Here is an 18497-nt window from a genome sequence, read left to right as displayed (position 1 = left end):
TCCAGACACTTCTGATTATGGTGAACTACTGCTTGAACAACGTTGACCAAAGTCCACTTGTATACATTTGTTTGGTACCCCCGGTACATGCAATACAATATTATTCAGCCATAAAATTGAAGTTCCGACATATGCTTCAACATGGATAAACCTTGGAAACTTTATGGTTAGTGGAATAAGCCAGACACAGAAAGACAAATATTGTATGATCCCACTTATATGAAATATTGTTCAATTTGTCCCTTTTTTGTCACCATAAACATTTATTCATGCATGTACACACTTACACGTATGTAGAAAAGATTGCTCCCGGGTGTTAGAATTGTCAAAAAACAGAATGAAGCCAATTGCCAAGGTCACAAATTAACTACATTTCAACTCAAGTGTGTAACTTCTGTTTCAATCGTGCATTGCATATATCTGAGAATGTGTGTGTGTGTGTGTGTGTGTGTGTGTGCATGCACACATATGTTTATATTGTTGTCTAGTGTGGTTAGGCTCCTGAGCAGCTCCAAGTGCCATCTAACAGCTGGCATGCTGTAACCTTATTTTGGTTGGTTGGCAATTTAGAACAGTGTAAGAGATGTGAAATGGTTAACAGATTAATCTAAATTTCTTAAAAGACAAATCGTTTTCTGGCTTTTTAACTTTTAACTATGTTAAAAAATTAAACTACATTATTACTTTTAATAATAGATAACTACCAGAATTGTTGAGGAACAGAAATAAAATCTCTAATGTTTTAGAGAATCTTACTTCAATTGTTAATAGCAGTGCTATGAATAACACTTCTAATTGAATTTACTTGTTTATCACCAAGTGCAGTGATTAGTTTGCATGCATTTTCAAATTTTACAATGTATTTCTCCAGGAAGTCGATGGAAGTATAGAGTGAGCAAATGGCCAAATTCACTCAGCTCTAGAGTTTGAACTCAGGCCTGCTTGACACCAACACCAGCGTAAATGCTTGAATACTGCTTAAATACGACCATATTAACATGTATTAGCCATTAAAGATATCTTACTCCTATTTATGCTTGTATTAAATAAGAAATTGTGCAAAACTGGAGAAATGGGTAGTGATAATAAAACGCAAGGCCTAAAATTATTAGAACATTATTGCCCTGGATTTCCAGAAAAGCAATAAATAAGTCTGTATTTATTACAGTATGCCTACCTTGATGCTTCCTGAAGTTCCACTAGGAAAAGAGATCCCTCATCACTGTCCGTCTTACACTGAGGCACAAAATTTCTGTAATGCTCTTTAAACAGCTGCACTGCTCACCCGTAGAAGTGGGTGCATTTCAGTCATGGAAGAAATAGTTCCAATATTATAAAGCAATTTGTAATCCCTTAAGGTTTTTGCACTACATAAATATAACACAGTATTATTAGTTCTTGCAATCATCATTTCACCATTCATACTTGAAGCAATTGACATTTCCACAAATCAGGCAATGTGCAAATTATATCATAGTAAAACATTTATTTGTTAAAGTGATATAGTTATTCAAGATTCTACAGTCTTAAATCATGGATGGCAATGGAACATGGATTGATACAGAACTTGACGCCAATGTAGGCTTTTTTCTTTCCTTCTTTTAAAAAAAATACTTGTAGGCCAGAAGAAAAACAATTTGGTTTTAAAGGGGGATGAATTGTGATCTCTCTGATGGAACCAGTTCCGTGGGCATCGGAGACTTCTGCTTAGGCTCCTGTGGACAATTTCTTCTGGGACACCAGTTCAACAATTAGCCTTTGTGAATTGAAACATTTTTGAATTTTATCCAGTAAAAATATCAGTGGCAACTTTTTTCAGGAGCGAGAGAAGTGGTGCTCTTCAGATTAACTCCAGCCTCTGAAATGAAAGTGAAAAAAAAAGAAAGAAACACATAGCTAATAAGATCATTGTGCTGGAAATCTAGAAGTTCTTAAACTGAAGAACTCAGGCAGGAGTTTCTTGCTAAAAATACAAAACGCCTCCCTGAAAACAACCTAGACATGCACATTAGCACTTAAAACGTTGCTTGGTAATTTCCAATTGGTGGATACATGAAAGACTTATTTAAAAAAAATCTAAATGTATTAAGCCTGGAAAGTTATGCATGTCAAAGCCAAATTGTGATATGGCATTTTCCCTTGCTTTGGCGTTTCATGTTTACATTCTCAAGATAAAAAATATAATGATTTTATTCATTAATGGATGGCATATAAGTTTTAACAAATATTTACACTGGTTTTTAAAATATGAATATGAACCTATGAAATCAAATTCCTTCATCACAACTAAAACCTAAGTAATCTGTATGGTTTTATATATTCTGCTGGGAGTTTGGTATCATACTAAAATTTTATAAAATTTAATTATATATTTAATGATAGTGAAAACAATTATTTAGCTTCAATAATTTCTTCACCCACAAAATAAAATGTGAAAACTGACAATAACTCAAAAGCTAAGGTATTCCATAGTTAACATGATTTTGAAATAATATAGAAACATTTAAAAATATTTAAATATGTTAATGTATCACATACAATAGATACTTCTATAATAAAATCTTAATAATAAACTATAAAAATCATGTTCCTCTAATATGGGTTCTCAGTACTTAGTACTGGATTTAAGATATGTCTATAAAGTCTATCCTTGAAGAAGGTGGAAAATAATTTTTGAGACATATACAATTTCATACATATGAAATAGAAATAATTTTTCTCCCTCCCATTCAAAAACAACTACATGTTTATAATTTGGGGGTTACAAAATGCATGGCACAAATGTCATACAATATAGAGTCTTAGTTATCTACTGAATAGCCTATGTCAAAATGCTGATGTGGAACACATTGAGATAATAACTTGGTGATAAAATTATTAAAGTATTTTATGTTTATTTTGGTAACTTTATGGGATAAAGGTAGATAAAATACTATAGAGATATTTTATTTAAGAGCATATTTCAAAATATTTGATAATCTGAATAAGTGAAGTGGTATTTGGAACAATAAGTAATTTTTTAGAATTATTGAACAAAGGATTTACATCATTTTGAGGGCTGTTAATAGATAACAAATGTTTATAAATATACTATTTGTAAAAAATAATTACCTTGGAAACTACTGAAAAATGGATATCACTATCATACCTTATCTGGAATATTCTAAGAAAATTATTGCAAAATCACTTCAAATTACAATGGGATATATCTAAATTCCTCTCTGTTGGTTTCATAACATAGCTTATTTTGGTAAAATTGGATATCAACATTTTTTTATCTCTTCTTATATTCCCAATAATATGTTCCTTTTAGTAAAAATAGATGTAATTGCATTATACCAAAGTTCAAGATTCAATAAGTAGTAATGTTGAAAAGGCTAAACAAACATGTCTAGAAGAAAAATATAGTGGATAGTATAACTAGTTTGACTTTGGAAATAATAAATCCTTTAATAATACAAACTTTATTTTAATATCAACTTGATTCTATAAGCTGACATGACAAATAATTTTTTATTCAATTTCACATTACATAACATTAACAAACTGTGGAATTATGATTTATACAAAATCTGTTAATTTTGAACATAAGGAAATAGCAATAACTTTTGGGGAACTATGGTGTTATTTGTCTGCTCTGAAGCTAGTACTATTATTGAAATGATGATATAATATGAAGCTGAATAAAAAGTTCATGTAGAATATTCAAAATAATAATTTGTACTTGACTTATCAATAGACAAACTCTTACAATGAGTCCATAAATGTCTAAACAAGGAACAAACAATTATATGAGCATAACGAAGAATAAAAAGACTGTAATAATTATGCCAAATTTTTACAAGAACTAAGAATGAGTTTGAGGTCAGCTCAGAATGTTTTGTTAATGGTTCTCATTTAACAGTGAAAGGGTATCATGGGAAACACTATCACAAATAAAAGAGCAACTTAAAGCTACCTCAACATTAAGAGAAGGAAAAATGTCCTGACATTGAATAGATTGTGGGAAATGCTGTTACTATCCTTACTCAGAATACAATTAAGAACAATGAAAGCTGGGCCGGCCGAGTGGTGCAATGGTTAAGAACTCGCTTGGGATGCCAGAGGGCCCCGGTTCGGATCCCACATATGAGGGCCAGTGACACTGCCCTCCACAGCTAAGATGCTGAACAACAGCTCAACCTGGAGCTGGGCTGCTGTGAGTCGCCGGCGACGGCGTGGGCTGCAGTCCCTGTGGCAGTGGGTTGCCATGGGCTACCGTGTATAGCAGCAGCCAGCGTGAGCGGCCAGCAGCCACAGTAAGCGGCCGTCCAGAAGCCGGGGACTGATCTGCCTCGCCAGGGAAGAGCGCAATGATGGTGCCAACTTGGGCCAGTGAAGCAACATCCTCCACAACTAGACTGAAGAACAAAATGACAGCAACTTGTCTGTCCCCCTTCCCCAATTCCCCAGCACTGTTCCCATCCCCCCAATTCACCAATAAAAAAAATAAATAAAATATAAAAAAAAAAGAACAATGAAAGCTTTTGTCTTATAGAGTCAGGATATGTAAAAAAGAATAAAATGATTTCTAAAGGTCATTGATGACACTAGGGTCCAATTTTTTTTTTCAGATTTTCTGAAATGTTCAAATATGTCAAAAAGTTGGTATTTTAATTATAAAAAAGTTAAATGTTTTCTACATATGTGCCTATTTTATTACTTTTATTTTTAAAATATTCACTAAAAAACCCCCTACAAAACCAAATATTTTATATTGGTCTTTCCTCCTCAGGAAAAAAAAAATTGAAGAGATATCTGGATCGTATACACACATTTGCTTGGCCATTTAGCTCTCATTTCATATACTTTTCTAACTGTGTTTCCCCATAGTTATTTAAATGTTGCTGTTTATTGATAATCAACATTACTAACTTTTGATTCATTTATATAATTAGTAGTTTCTCTAAAAGAACTACACTTGTTTTATGGTTATTGTATCTGTAGCAGAGATTTGATGACAAAGTTAAAAATTTTAAATATCTTGATTGATGCTAAACAACATAATCAGGAGTCAAAAATATTGAAATTGGGAAGCAATTATTTTAAAGGCTGGTGCAAGCAATCACAATTAAGCAATATTTCTTGGGCATACTTAAACATATATACAGAGTACACATATTTTGTTGTTGGTCTGAATATAGCCAATACTTTATAAGAAATTTTACTTTAGGGCTGGCCGAGTGGCGCAGTGGTTAAGAGCTGGCTTGGGATGCCAGACGGCCCCGGTTTGGACCCCACATATGAGGGCCAGTGACACTGCCCTCTACACACACACACACACACACACACACACACACACACACAAAGAAATTTTACTTTAGGTATTTTTGGTATAAATGCAAACTAGTCAATTGTTCTTATTTTAACTGCCAAACATAGCATACCAATTGTTTTACCTGGTTCATTTTAAGCATAGAAATCTTGTAAAACATAAGGTCAATTTATATGGAATTGCCAGTTTACTGGTAGAGTAACGATCATTAACTTTATCAATAATTTCTCTCACTTTTGCTCTCAATTTACCTTAGTGTGATTAGAATTTTACGATTTTATTATAGAAGTATCACATATCATACATTGAACTATTTTAAGCTTACTCTATGTCTATACACATACAGGAAGGGTTTTAAAGAATAAAATTGACATAGGGTATATTTTGGCTAACATAAATAAAATAAATATATTTACTCTTCTTACGTTGGGGGGAAAAATGATCCTAGCAGATACTTGACTATGAAAAAAGAACACGTAAGGCACTGACTAGGTGAAACTTTTCTGCTCTTTCTGAACCTTCCTATTAAAGCTTGATGTTATATTAGGGGACTGTGGTATAATCAATTTAATATTATTGCCTTGGAAAAATTTTGATATCTTGAGAAAGGAATGTGTTTTAAGTTTTTTGTTTTGTTTTGTTTTTTCTTACTTTTACTGCCTATACACATGGGAAGCACGTAATTTAAACTTAATGCAATGGGCAGTATCCAAATTTTGAGAAAATGTATTTTGCCTCTGGGTACGAAAAAACATATGTTATCATCCTGAAGAAAATACACACTTAAAATAAAATTTTATATTAACCCCTCTCAAAAAAAAAAAAAGAGCAAAGAAGCTGCAAGCACAAGCAACCTCTGCCAGCTCCCTTCCTCACTTCATTCACACACAGTAAAGTGCTGCTAACATGTGGGAAGTCATGAGAAGATTGGCAGCACACAGGTCACACTCTCTTCAAAGACGCGTCACTGTTCGGTTGTGCTGACAGCTGGAGAAATGATAGGGCTGCTATAGCAGAAATCACTTACCAAGTACCAAGAATAGTTATACTAAGGTCATATGGTGACTTAAATCTGATAATAAAAATGTAGCAAGGACTTTGTTAACAAGTGAATGATGTAGCCTATGTAATTTTGTTAAAATTATTCTTTGCTTCTGGATTTATATTTCTTTCTAATGCAAGAAAAAGGAAATAGCCCGGGCATGAAAGGAAGTTTCTGTGACATGATAACATAGTCATTTATTTCATAAAGGGAACTAAAAAAGACTCAATATAAGGTTTTAAAAAACATGACATATTTCACACACACACACACACACACACACACACACACACACACACACACACATACATATACATACACATATATATATATATATATATATATATATATATATATATATATATGGTGTGATCAAAAGATATGGTGAATGTTTAAATACAAAAAAATGCATTAGAGTAAAAGACATTGCCATTAATCCCCCTGGAAATACTCCCCTTTGCTTCAAACACACGTATCCCATCATTCTTGCTACTTTCTGAAGCAGTTCTGGAAGTCCTCTCTCGTGAGTGTCTTTACTTGTGCTATTCTGGCTGCGTCAATGTCCTGAATCGATTCAAAACGTTTTCCTTTCATGGTCGTTTTGACTTTGGGGAAGAGCCAGAAGTTGCCCGGTGCCAGATCTGGTGACTAAGGTGGATGAGGACACACCATAATGTTTTTATTTAATGGAAATTGCCGTACCAGAAGCGATGTGTGACACGGGACCTTTCCATTGTGATCACAAAATATGGTGAACGCTGCTGCTGAGTGGCATCCAATGGAAAGGCAGGGACCTTCAACATGGGAAGTGGCATGTCAAACGTTAGTGACTGTGTGACAAGTTTCAACTTGTTTGGTGCAGTCAGTCGGGTGTGAGCTACGGTTAAGAGAACGTATGTTTTAAAGTGTGCCATATATCATCCTCCATAATGACAATGCTCCGTGTGTCGTCATCCACCTTATTCACCGGATCTGGCACAGTGCAACTTCTGGCTCTTCCCTAAGATTCAGGACATGAAGGCAGCCATGAGAGGCAACTAAAGACACTCCCAAAATAGGATTTCCAGAACTGCTTCAGAAAGTGGAAAGAATGTTGGGATACATGTGTTCAAAGCAAGGGGGAGTATTTTGAGGGAGATTAATGGCAATATGTTTTTTACTACAATAATTTTTTTTATTAAAAATTCACCCTATTAGGGCCAGCCGAGTGGCTCAGTGGGTTAAGAGCTTGCACAAGAGTGCGAGCTCTGAGTAACAGTGGTTCGATGCCTGGCCCGAGCTGAGTTGCTGCTGAGCTGCCAACAGGTGGCAGGATGGCTCAGCTAAAAAAAAAAATCACCATATTGTTTGATCGCACCTTGAACATTCACCATGTAAATTTAATACAATTTAATACAACACATACACACACACACACAAACACACACACACACATCAATATATGAATTTACTACAAGTACAAATGAACCACGGAAAGATTATGCACTGATTATTAGTATTTGGGTCTGGATGTTGGATTATGACAGATTTATGTTTACTTTTTCATTTTAAGTATATTTTTCAAAGTTTCTTTAATTAATACTAATTACTTTAAAACAAAAAAAAGTCATTATTATAAATCTTATGGATTTATCACATTGGCAAACACTGTGCTACCTCCGGTAGTACATAAAATCCCAGGGAGGGAGGTTATCTTTCTATAAATTCGACTTCTAGCAATGTGGTAAAATAAATAAGTAAACACAATAATATGTAACATGACCTATTAAATGTGAATATTTGACAAATTACTTTAATTGATAATTGAAAAATGGCTCAGATTGACTCTCCTGCTTCCAAATCTTGGCAGAATATTTTAGCATTATTTTGGACCATGCTTCTGATAAATTAACGATTTACTTCTTAATACATTTCTAAAGATATCCTAACTTTCAGAACAGACACTTGTCCAAAATGAAAAGGTAAGTGGATTTTTTAAAATTAAAGAAAGAGAGAGAGAGGGAAGAAAGGAGGGAGAGAAAGCATGTGTGTGCACGCATGTGAGAGAGAGAGAGAGAGAGAGAGAGAGAGAGAGAGAGAGAGAGAGAGAGAGAGAGAAATTGATTAAGGTTGATAAAGAGAAGAAGGGGGTGATGGTAATATACAGGTGGTAACTCAAGCGCCTTCATGCAGGTCAGTTCAGTACACAAAACAGAACATAAAGTATGTGCCAGACACTGGGCTATTGATAGTTTCCAGTGAGCCATCTGTTCATTTTTTTGCAACATAGGAATGGAATCCTAAATTCAGCAAAGAAATTATGCATGAAAAATATTTTGTTTGATTTGGGACTGGAGTTCATTCCATTTATATTGGGATTATAAGGAATCCCCTGAATGATTGTCCAAGTTATTGTTATCTTTTACAAAATGTTAAATGCAAGACCCAATTTTTACAACCAAGAAATAAATCAATGGCCTTTCTTAGAACTTTTAAAACAGAATATTTTCTTATGTGCCAAAACTTTTAAGCAAATGGCTGATTATTCCAGCTGTTTTAACAGATTGCTAAAATGCTGTTCTGCTCTGGAAGCACACTTTCTGATCCAATTAAAATACAGGAATCAAATACTCATTTGAAAGTCAACAAAAAAAGAAAAAGAAGAAGAAGAGTAATTGGTCACTGACAAAAGGGACATCATGAATATTTCATGGGTAGTCTTTTGCTCCATTTTTATAGCAGCTTCATTCATTTTAGATAACAGTGAAACACTTATACTCCTCCACTTTCAATGAAATATAATGTTTCATCTCAGCTCCTATTAGGATGTGGAGGTCAAGGATAGGAGTGACTATATTCTTACTACCTTACTGTCTTGACATTGAGAGTTATTTTAAAAATACACATCATATCATGTATGACTCTGAGAGTGACTCCAAAGTCACATTAGTTTTCCATTTTTTCTTACATTATGAATCAGAAATGTTCACTTAACCATAAATACGTCTAAATCTAGGAATTGTTAACTCACTTAACTGAACTGAACTTGTCTTTACTGTTGACACTAAGTTTCAATTAAAATTTTCAATAAATTACATAAGCTAGCAAAACAAAACTTAAAAAGTCATTTATAAAAGAATATACCCACTTAAAGTGCTGAAGTTTGTGACAGATAACAAGAATCTCACCTGTGTTTCCTGGACAATCTGGTCAACATTAGTCAGCAAAGCATCTGGGAATAAAATTTTCAGTGTCATGAACAACTCATTTTTTTAAGAATCAGACCCTAACACAACTTCTTACTGAAATCTTCATAAGATTCCTCTAAACAAAGATTTATCTAGATTTTTTTTTAACTTACCAGTTCTTGGGATGATTGCAATTTACTTTTACAATATTTTATAATTCTATGGCTACTTCCTGGTTCATAATAGTATGAAGGCAGAATTTTTAAAAACATTACTATAGTTACTAAAATGAGTACTTATCAATATGGAATGCATTTTTTCTGTAAGGCTTCAACAAGAGAATAAGGCTTCTATTAGTTTTCCCTAATCAAAGTGAACATTTCAACTACAGAGCTAGACTTGATCAATAAGATAAGATACATCAAGGAAAAAAGAATCCAAATTAGGAAATGTAGTTTTACCATATTCACTACATGGAGTATAGAATGATCATTTACAATATAAGCCATTATTCAATAACTCTCAAAACAATAGCATATTTTACCAAGTACCCTTATATAAAACAGTAATGTTCTAAATGCAAACATACTGCCTTTAAATGTCCATCTCTATGTTCCATTTGTCTAAAAATGTTTAGTAACTTTATATAGCCTTGCACAGCACACATTCTATTTCTTTCCAAAATGTCCTCTTTTTAATCAAATACTTCAATTTGTCATTAAGAAGTGAAACAATTAAAAGAAAAAAAATTAGGTGTCACAGGAAAAAATTATTTCCCAGTATTCACAGATGACTATGGTGAGAATAACACAAAATACTTTCTTATAAAACCTTCAGCACAATATGCATATAAATTTACAGTGGCCACGGGAGACTAGGTTTTATACCTCCAGCTTATTGAAAGCAATAATAAGTTCACATTATACAGAAAAAAAAGGTTAGGAAATTACATTATGGTAGAGTCAACATAGTATGTTTAATAAGTCCGTTCATGTTACTGAAATAATTATTTATTGGACATAGTTTGGAACAGAATCACAGTGTCGCTCTAGCTCATATTTCAGGCAAGATTAAACATACATCCACTTCAAAACACAAAATGAAAGGAATTTCATAGCTTTCCCCTGAATGTACTTGAAAATATTTGTTTTTAAATTCATGAACATAATAGTGAGCTGTGTAAAGAGAATGGATGAAATTAGAGAAGTTGTAGAGATGGTCATTATTAAGAAGCTTGGAAAAATCAATTCTTATTAAAGAGTTTATATTCCATTGCAATCAGATAAATAAAAGTATAGTTTGTATAGTTATTCTGGGAGAAGTTCTCTTTAGCCAGTCCATTTAAATATAATTTTGTTACATTAATTATAATCCATGTTGCAGGACACAAAATTATGTTTTTAATTAATTTCATAATGACATATTTATATATCTGTATTACTTAAATATATTTTTAATTAAATAGATATATAAATATGTACGGTATATGTATTTTATGCAATGGTAAATTCAGATCCTAAATTTTGACTTTGAAATAGCTGATAAAAACTGGAAGACAATAGTACACTGATAATTTTTATACTATTTGTAATAGTTCATAAAATTGCAAAGTTTTAACATTACCTTAAGTAGGTGATTTCATACTTAAATATACTGCCAGTTACAAATTCCTAATTTCTATGTCCCAATTCATATAACACCACATTTTTAGGATGACTCAATTGCAGGAATATTTACCATTTTTTCTATATTAAGTGATCATCTGTACTCCTTCAGAAAGGATTGTTTATTTCCAAAAAACAAGCAAAAAAGACAAAACCAACTGTATTTGTAGTCTCAGTATGTATTAATCCAGCATGCGAGGTAAAAGATTAAGTAATCTAAAACACAAGCTCTGAAATTATTATAAAATTTCATTCATTGATTTTGGTTATTTTCTCTTTCCTTTATGAAATTTAAAAAATGAGATATTTCTTATGCATAAATTTAACTCAACAAATGTTTAACTCACTAAAATTTTAAGGTAAATTATTGTTGTCATTATTATTATTATCATCATCAACCGAGAAGGATAAGACACATATCCTTTTCTCATCCAATCCATCTCTACGCTGAAGTCCTTTTTCATAAACATTTCACACACACACTCACACACAGCAACATCCAAATACACTGTTAATGTGTAAAGACTGGACTCTTTGAGACACAAGGGAAGGCTGAACAAGGAGAAGAGTTTAGATAATCTTCATTCTGTCTAATATAATGAACATTGCTTTCTTAGCGGTATAAAATACAACTAGAATTCTGCCACACCAAGAAGTAAATGGACTTCCATCTACAGTCTTTGAAAAACACCCCATTTACCTTCACAATTTTATATACAAAGAGATACTTTATGTTTTGGAATTTTTTTAGCTATTGGCATCTTAACAATTGTTTTTAAGTTTATTATTCTGAATAAACAAAAGGAAAATACTACAATTTAGGAAATAAAAACCAATTGATATAAACTTTGTGATAATTACTCTGTTAATTTTTTAGCTTAATAAATGACACATTTAGTCCCTTTAAGTATTAATACAAGCAAATAAAATAAATTAAAATTTAGCTTGGGGGTAAAAACTTGAGTGCTTTAAAGTGAAATAGAAAATCCTTTACAAAAAAAGATAAAAAGAGATTCCTGTAGACAAATGGAATGTATTTAATTTTTAAAAATTCCTTAAGCTCTTGTGAAGAAAGTATCTATCATTCAGTAGTAGACTTGTTATATTTATAGATGGCTTACAATAATTCAAAAACTCATATTCCAAAACTATTTAAGTAAACTATATCTACAAAACAGCTAAAATCAAATGTCTGAAAGCATAAAATAGCTTACAGACAGCTCAACTAACTAAATTTAATGGTTGGAAAAATGCAGCAAATAAATTGGCCACAGCAAGGGTGTTATTGTACCTAATTTAAATTATTGTATGTAATGTATTTCTGTACTAATCTATTTGTAGACTAAAAGTAAATAATATTCATCAAACCTAACTGTGTTTCCTCAGGATTTAAAGCAGCTTTGGCTGCTTAATTATCTCTTTATGACACTTAGATACTACATGTATTTAAAAAAAAGGCCCACTTTAATAACAGCTTGAAATTTTCAAATTGCTGACCACTATCCAAAAGAAACAAAAAAACAACACAGGAACACATACAATTAAAAAAAAAAGTTTGAAGTAAATCTCTATGAATATATTGTCAGTTTGTTTTATATTGAACAAGTTGAAACCATAGTGTAAAATGGTTAACAATCAAAGAAAAATATTTATGAATAAAAAAGCAAAAACTATATGTGTGTGTGTGTGTGTGTGTGTGTGTGTGTGTAAAATCTAGACACAGTCAGCAACAACAAACAGCAAACCAGCAAACCATATGCTTTGGATCATATATATATATATATATATATATATATATATATATATATATATATATATATATATATATACACATGGCTGGTTAAATGAGGAATGCAAGAAATGACGAGACTGGTAATTTCTTGCTTATAGTAATATGATATCTGGATCACATTCTCCACTGTCCTAATTAATAAAAATTCTTATTACTGCACTTTCCTCATGGCCTCATTCATTTACTTATTTATCTATCCATTCACTCATTTATTCGTCTGAGTAACTATTGTGTTTTGGACATTGTACCAGGTACCTTTAATCACCCCCAACCTTTATTTTTTTAGTCACTTTGCACTGAAACAGCCCTGAGAAAATATTTTTTTTCATACACTATAAACAAAAACAAAAACTTTGGAACACTTGATAGGCCAATCATTTGTTGATGTCTCAAAAAATAAACTTTTTGAGGACAGGGACACATGACTTCTTATCATGTCTAAGAACAAGTGTTCAAGCCTTTGGTTAACACACCCTGAAAATAGTCTTGTAAAAATAATAAAGATTTAAATGACTTCAATGGCTTTAGTTAAACAATAAATTTTACATGGTTAGATATTGCAGATTCCCAAGTGTTTATGAGAAATAAAATATATTTCATTAAAGTTTCATTAGAAACATAAGCAGGGAATTTGATTTTTAAAAATACAGCAACTACAAAATACAAATTCACTAATCATTAGCTTGGAGTGAACATGCTAAGTTGCTGCCTATGTTGCATGATTTCAGAGCCCCTTGATCACAATCTTCATAACTCCAGAGAGTCCTTCTTTGAGGATTCATTTCTTTAAGACTCAAAAGCTTTTATACATTCATGATTGTTAAATACTATGTAGGTACAAACTAGGAAAGAGGAAAGTAATATACTTTTGTCAACAGCACCTCATGAGGAATCAATTAATGATCATTTAAAATGCTTAGCTGCGTTAAAGCATTATTACAGAAAGACAAATACCATATGATCTCACTTATATGTGGGAATCTCAAAACAAAACAAAACCCAAGCTCATAGATACAGAGAACATAATGTACAGCATGTTGAATATAGTTAATAATATTGTATGTATAATTGAAAGTTACTAAGAGACTATATTTAAGTAGTACTCATCAAAAGAGAAAAGAATTCTGCAACTATGGTTGGTGCCAGATGTTAACTAGATTTCTTGTGGTGATCATTTCATAATATATATAAATATTGACTCATTATGTTGTACACTTGAAACTAATATAATATTGTATGTTAATTACACCTCAATAAAAAAAGAAAAAAGTGTGTATCAACTTTTTGAGTTAAAAATATAAATAAAAATGTTTAGTTTGGATTAGAACATTATTGTAGAAATAGTGTTGAAAATACTCTTCGAGTAATGCTTTTGACGTTACAAAATACTACCACACGGGGTCTCATATTTTCCTCACAGGAACTATATACCTGACCCTTGAAAGCTGATTAGATTTCAGAAATATGAAAGGCAAACTTCAGAAAGGGAAGCATAGCAGAAAAGGCATTTAGCAAATGCTTAAGTAATAAAAGCTTATCAGACAATTACTTTTAAGACTGGCATGTTAAGTAATATCTAACTGCTTTAATCTTGTCTTCTTTGGAATGCCATCACAATAAATCATATGTTAGCAAAAGGAAGTTAAACTAATGATTGATATTCTTCAACTGTGTTTTAAATGGTATTTCAAGTGATCTGATTTAATAAACTCATAAAATTCTGGCTAAATTTTTTGTTCAAGATTCCCACATGTTCTCAAAGCAAAATAAAAAAAAAACCCTTAATGTTAACTTTGTTTATGAATCTTAAATAAAACATCATAAAATTAGCAAATAATGTTGAGTATATTCAACAAGCAGATAGGAACATTTATATGTAGACCTCAATTTCAGTGAATGCCAAGAACGCCATATTATCAAGTAGTGATATTATCTGAATAAATTAAAAAAAATTTTAAGGCTGTATGATTTCTAATTAAATTTTATCACAGGTTTTGGTTAAAATAATAAATGTCTTTACTCTAAAAGAGAAACATTCAATCCAGAATTACAGTACAGAAGGGAAAAATGAAACCATATCCAGTTAATAAGCAATGACTTTACATACTTATAAATGTAATAACAACTTCATTAGTTTTTTAAATTACTTGGTGATAAAAATAAATATCCCTTTGATAAAGGAAGTCTTGTATTTTTATCTTCCTTTTTAACCTGCATTAAGAAAAAGATAAAACTCATTCGATCAACAAATGTGTATTAAATGAATGAAAACACCTTCACACGCCCAGGTGATGAATATAAAATTGTGGCATGTAACTTAAACCTGAACTGTATTTTTTGTTGTTGTTAAATGCAGAACCAACTGCATTTCTTCTGCTTCCCACTGAAAAAACTGTGTCCTGGATAAGAAGTATCATAAAACGATTAAGGTACCTGAACCAAGAATGTTGTTTAGAAGGGTACTTATTTTAACACTGTCTGGTAAAAGTTATTGAATATTTTATTTTAAATAACATAACAACACAGAGTTGTTCTCTACAATATTTGCCTAAAAACAAACACCACTGTCATTGAAAGAAAATAGACAATCTACTCATTGAAAAATACCAATCATCCATAGGTGGTCCTTTGTAAGACTGGAGGAAATATCGTTATTTATGCAAGACATTATTTTTCCTACGACAACTTTCATTTTGTGATCTGCTATTACAGAACCTAGAAGCCAATTCTAAAATAGAGGAAGGCACTGCTATGTCATGCTTTTTCTTCCTAACTTTTTAAAAAATATATATATAAATTCAGGTATAAATTTATATATAAATAACTGTATCCTAAAAGGTTTTACACCTTGACTCTACTAGCTATGTGTCAGAGAGACAGGACTAAAATTTCAAATTCCAATTTCCTATGTGAGTTTTCAAAATAACGTTTTCATTAAAACAAAATAATAGGTTACACAGTGCTTTCCAATATACACTCAGATTTTGAAAAAGTTGCTTTTCCACTATGCCCATCAGAACTGATGGACTGAATTAACATCCCATTCATAGACATGCTTCTTTTAGAAAACAGTCCACATGTGCTTGGTGAGTTTATATAACAATAGTATTCCTTTATTTCTCCATTCAGGGAATACCTGTGCCTTGCTCTGGATCTCTCAGCAGGCAAAGTGAGAAACTTACTTGGCTTTGAATGTGCTCTTTTAGATGTGGGCCCCTCTGTGACCGAATCAGGAGGTCGACTAGCTAACTGCAATGCAGTTGAGTTGTTTCTGTTAGTGTTTTGGGACTCAACATTTGTGACAGCTTCATTCTGTGGTTCGATACTTGGCTTTGTGCCTGTCTTTCGTTTCTGCTTCTGGGACACAGAAGTACTTGAAGTCCAGGTAGGAGGCAAAGCAGAGGTAGCGGTAGAGGAGTCCTGACTTGGACACATTTCTGAAGATGGAATCACATTGTCACTGGCAACTTTACAACACTGGGCATTGTCTTCATGTCCCACAGCTTGTTTGGACATGGACTGGGGCAGTGTTACACTGCAGCCTTGGATCTGCGCCCCATTAGTTTGAGAGTAGACATTGCTAACCTTGGTGACCTTGTGCTGCCCATTATTGTTACACACCTTATACCGGATCATGAGAATGATGATGAAAACCAGCACGGATGCTACAATTATTCCACCAATAATAATAATCATGGTGCCGCCCAAAAACTGGGACTGCATGAAATGGCATCGCACGTAATCCTGTTCCGTAGTAAACTGGATGCAACCCACGACTCTTGTGGCAGTGAGGGAAGTGATGCCATCATCATATATTGCCAAGACACACAAGTCATACATAGTTCCAGCAGCCAGGTTATTGACAAGAAAAGTTGTGCTCGTAGGAGGTATCATTCTGAGAGACAATGGAATTTGTGTTAATATTTAGAAAAAAGAGAAAAACATATGTACACATAGTACATTATGACTGGTTCTGTTTCATTTTAGTACTCATTAAGATAATCCCATTTATAACAGATACAAATTTGGAAAATGATCAAATCTTATATTTACCCAGTTAAAATGGCTAAACATTATTGTTGGAGTCTGCATTATGTATACTAATGGCGCCTGCACTATGTCCTTGACAAGCTTACTAATTACATTGCTTGGCAAAGCAGAACTCCTAATAAAAGCCACTGCTAAAAAATCATTTATGACAAATTGCTTTTGGAAGGTATGAGTGTGACATTATCTGACTACTAAACAAATCCATTTAGCACTTACAACACCTCTGTGACTAAAAGCCAATTTGAAGGAAGGGAAAACACTGACAATCGCATTAGAAACCAGAATGGAAATGCATTTCAGAGTATTTATTTTCCAAATCAGTTATAAGCTGCTATGGAATGGTCCCCAGTAAAACTATCTTTAATAACTGAGATAATCACTAAGATTAAAGTACTTTATTTACAGATCTCAACCCTCTCTTATACCTTCAACGCTTGGTTCCCAGTATGTTTTTATCTATAATGAGGCTAATAAAAATGTATGAGTAATATCCTATGAACATGAATGGGGCAAAGCTGTTGACCAGAGAGCATAAATCCCTCATCCTTTCCATTGTGAGACTGTGAACTTACTCTCAAAAACACAGTACCTAAAATTTTGTGAATTTATAAACATCTCTGAATCCATTACATCACAAGTTTTCTGTGGATGCCTCTTACCCACTAACTTTTTTTTTTCTCAGTAGCAACCTACACTATGACCTAAACTAAGATTTAGTTGAAACTATATCTTTTTCCCTGAGAGTTTTAGAAATTTCAAAATTTGGCAGTGCTAGTCTGTTATACAAGCAAACAATATGTTCTAAATGTACCAGGAAAATCTTAGGCCAGAGAATGTATTTGTGATTGAAATCACTACCATTTGATGATGATAATTGGCATGCATTACTAAGTATTTTATACACATTATAATTTAATTTGTACAAAGACTGTATGAGGTTGGCATTATCATGATTTTACACACGACAAATATTAGGGTCCAGAATTCCAGCCATTTCTTCAAAGTCACGTAGAATTCACTTGTCATTGCAGGATTAAAATCTTGGAATTTAGAAAACAGAAAGTAACCTATTTCACAGAGCTAAGGTTTAAAATATATAGAATGTCTAGTAGCTACAGGAAAGTGAAGGGTAGGGGTGGACGCTTGTCTTTGACAGTGGGTTAAATAACCCATAGCCCAGGTGAAGAGGAGTATGACAAGAACAGACAACTTTATGCTAATATGCATGCATCATAGTCTATATTCCATACTTTTAGTAATAAGAGAGATATCAGAAATCGTTTACTCTAATTGCTTTACTTCTAAAGATGAGGAAATTAAAACTCAGTCAGGTAGAACTGTGCCCAGGATTGATCACATGGCTAAGTAGGCCAGTTTTGTTTTTTTCCTACCACCTCATGCTCATTTTTAAAACTTTATCTCATTTCCATATATGAGTGAAAATCAAATTATATCCAAGAATTCACAT

At 32.6% G+C, this 18497-nt stretch overlaps 1 protein-coding gene across 4 annotated transcripts in view; it reads right to left on the bottom strand.

Annotated features, from left to right (window-relative positions):
- Nucleotides 1-1466: 1466 nt before the first annotated feature.
- LRFN5 (leucine rich repeat and fibronectin type III domain containing 5) overlaps nucleotides 1467-18497 on the bottom strand; it is a 142772-nt gene continuing 125741 nt past the window's right edge. Inside the window, exons 3-5 of one of the 4 annotated variants that reach the window (XM_019633777.1) lie at nucleotides 16162-16874; nucleotides 9524-9567; nucleotides 1467-1858 (exon numbers count right to left, since the gene is read on the bottom strand). In XM_019633777.1, the coding sequence (XP_019489322.1) occupies nucleotides 1841-1858; nucleotides 9524-9567; nucleotides 16162-16874 (775 nt within the window). In that variant the 3' untranslated portion in view covers nucleotides 1467-1840. Of the gene's footprint in view, nucleotides 1859-9523; nucleotides 9568-15196; nucleotides 16875-18497 lie in introns of those variants that run through there. The other 3 variants (XM_019633778.1, XM_019633776.1, XR_002122872.1) reach the window with 3 other exon arrangements.

This window comes from Hipposideros armiger, unplaced genomic scaffold (assembly GCF_001890085.2).
Source record: "Hipposideros armiger isolate ML-2016 unplaced genomic scaffold, ASM189008v1 scaffold_1403, whole genome shotgun sequence".
NCBI lineage: Eukaryota > Metazoa > Chordata > Mammalia > Chiroptera > Hipposideridae > Hipposideros > Hipposideros armiger.
The sequence above is the reverse complement of the archived record's forward strand: the minus strand, read 5'-3'. Positions and strand labels throughout refer to the sequence as shown.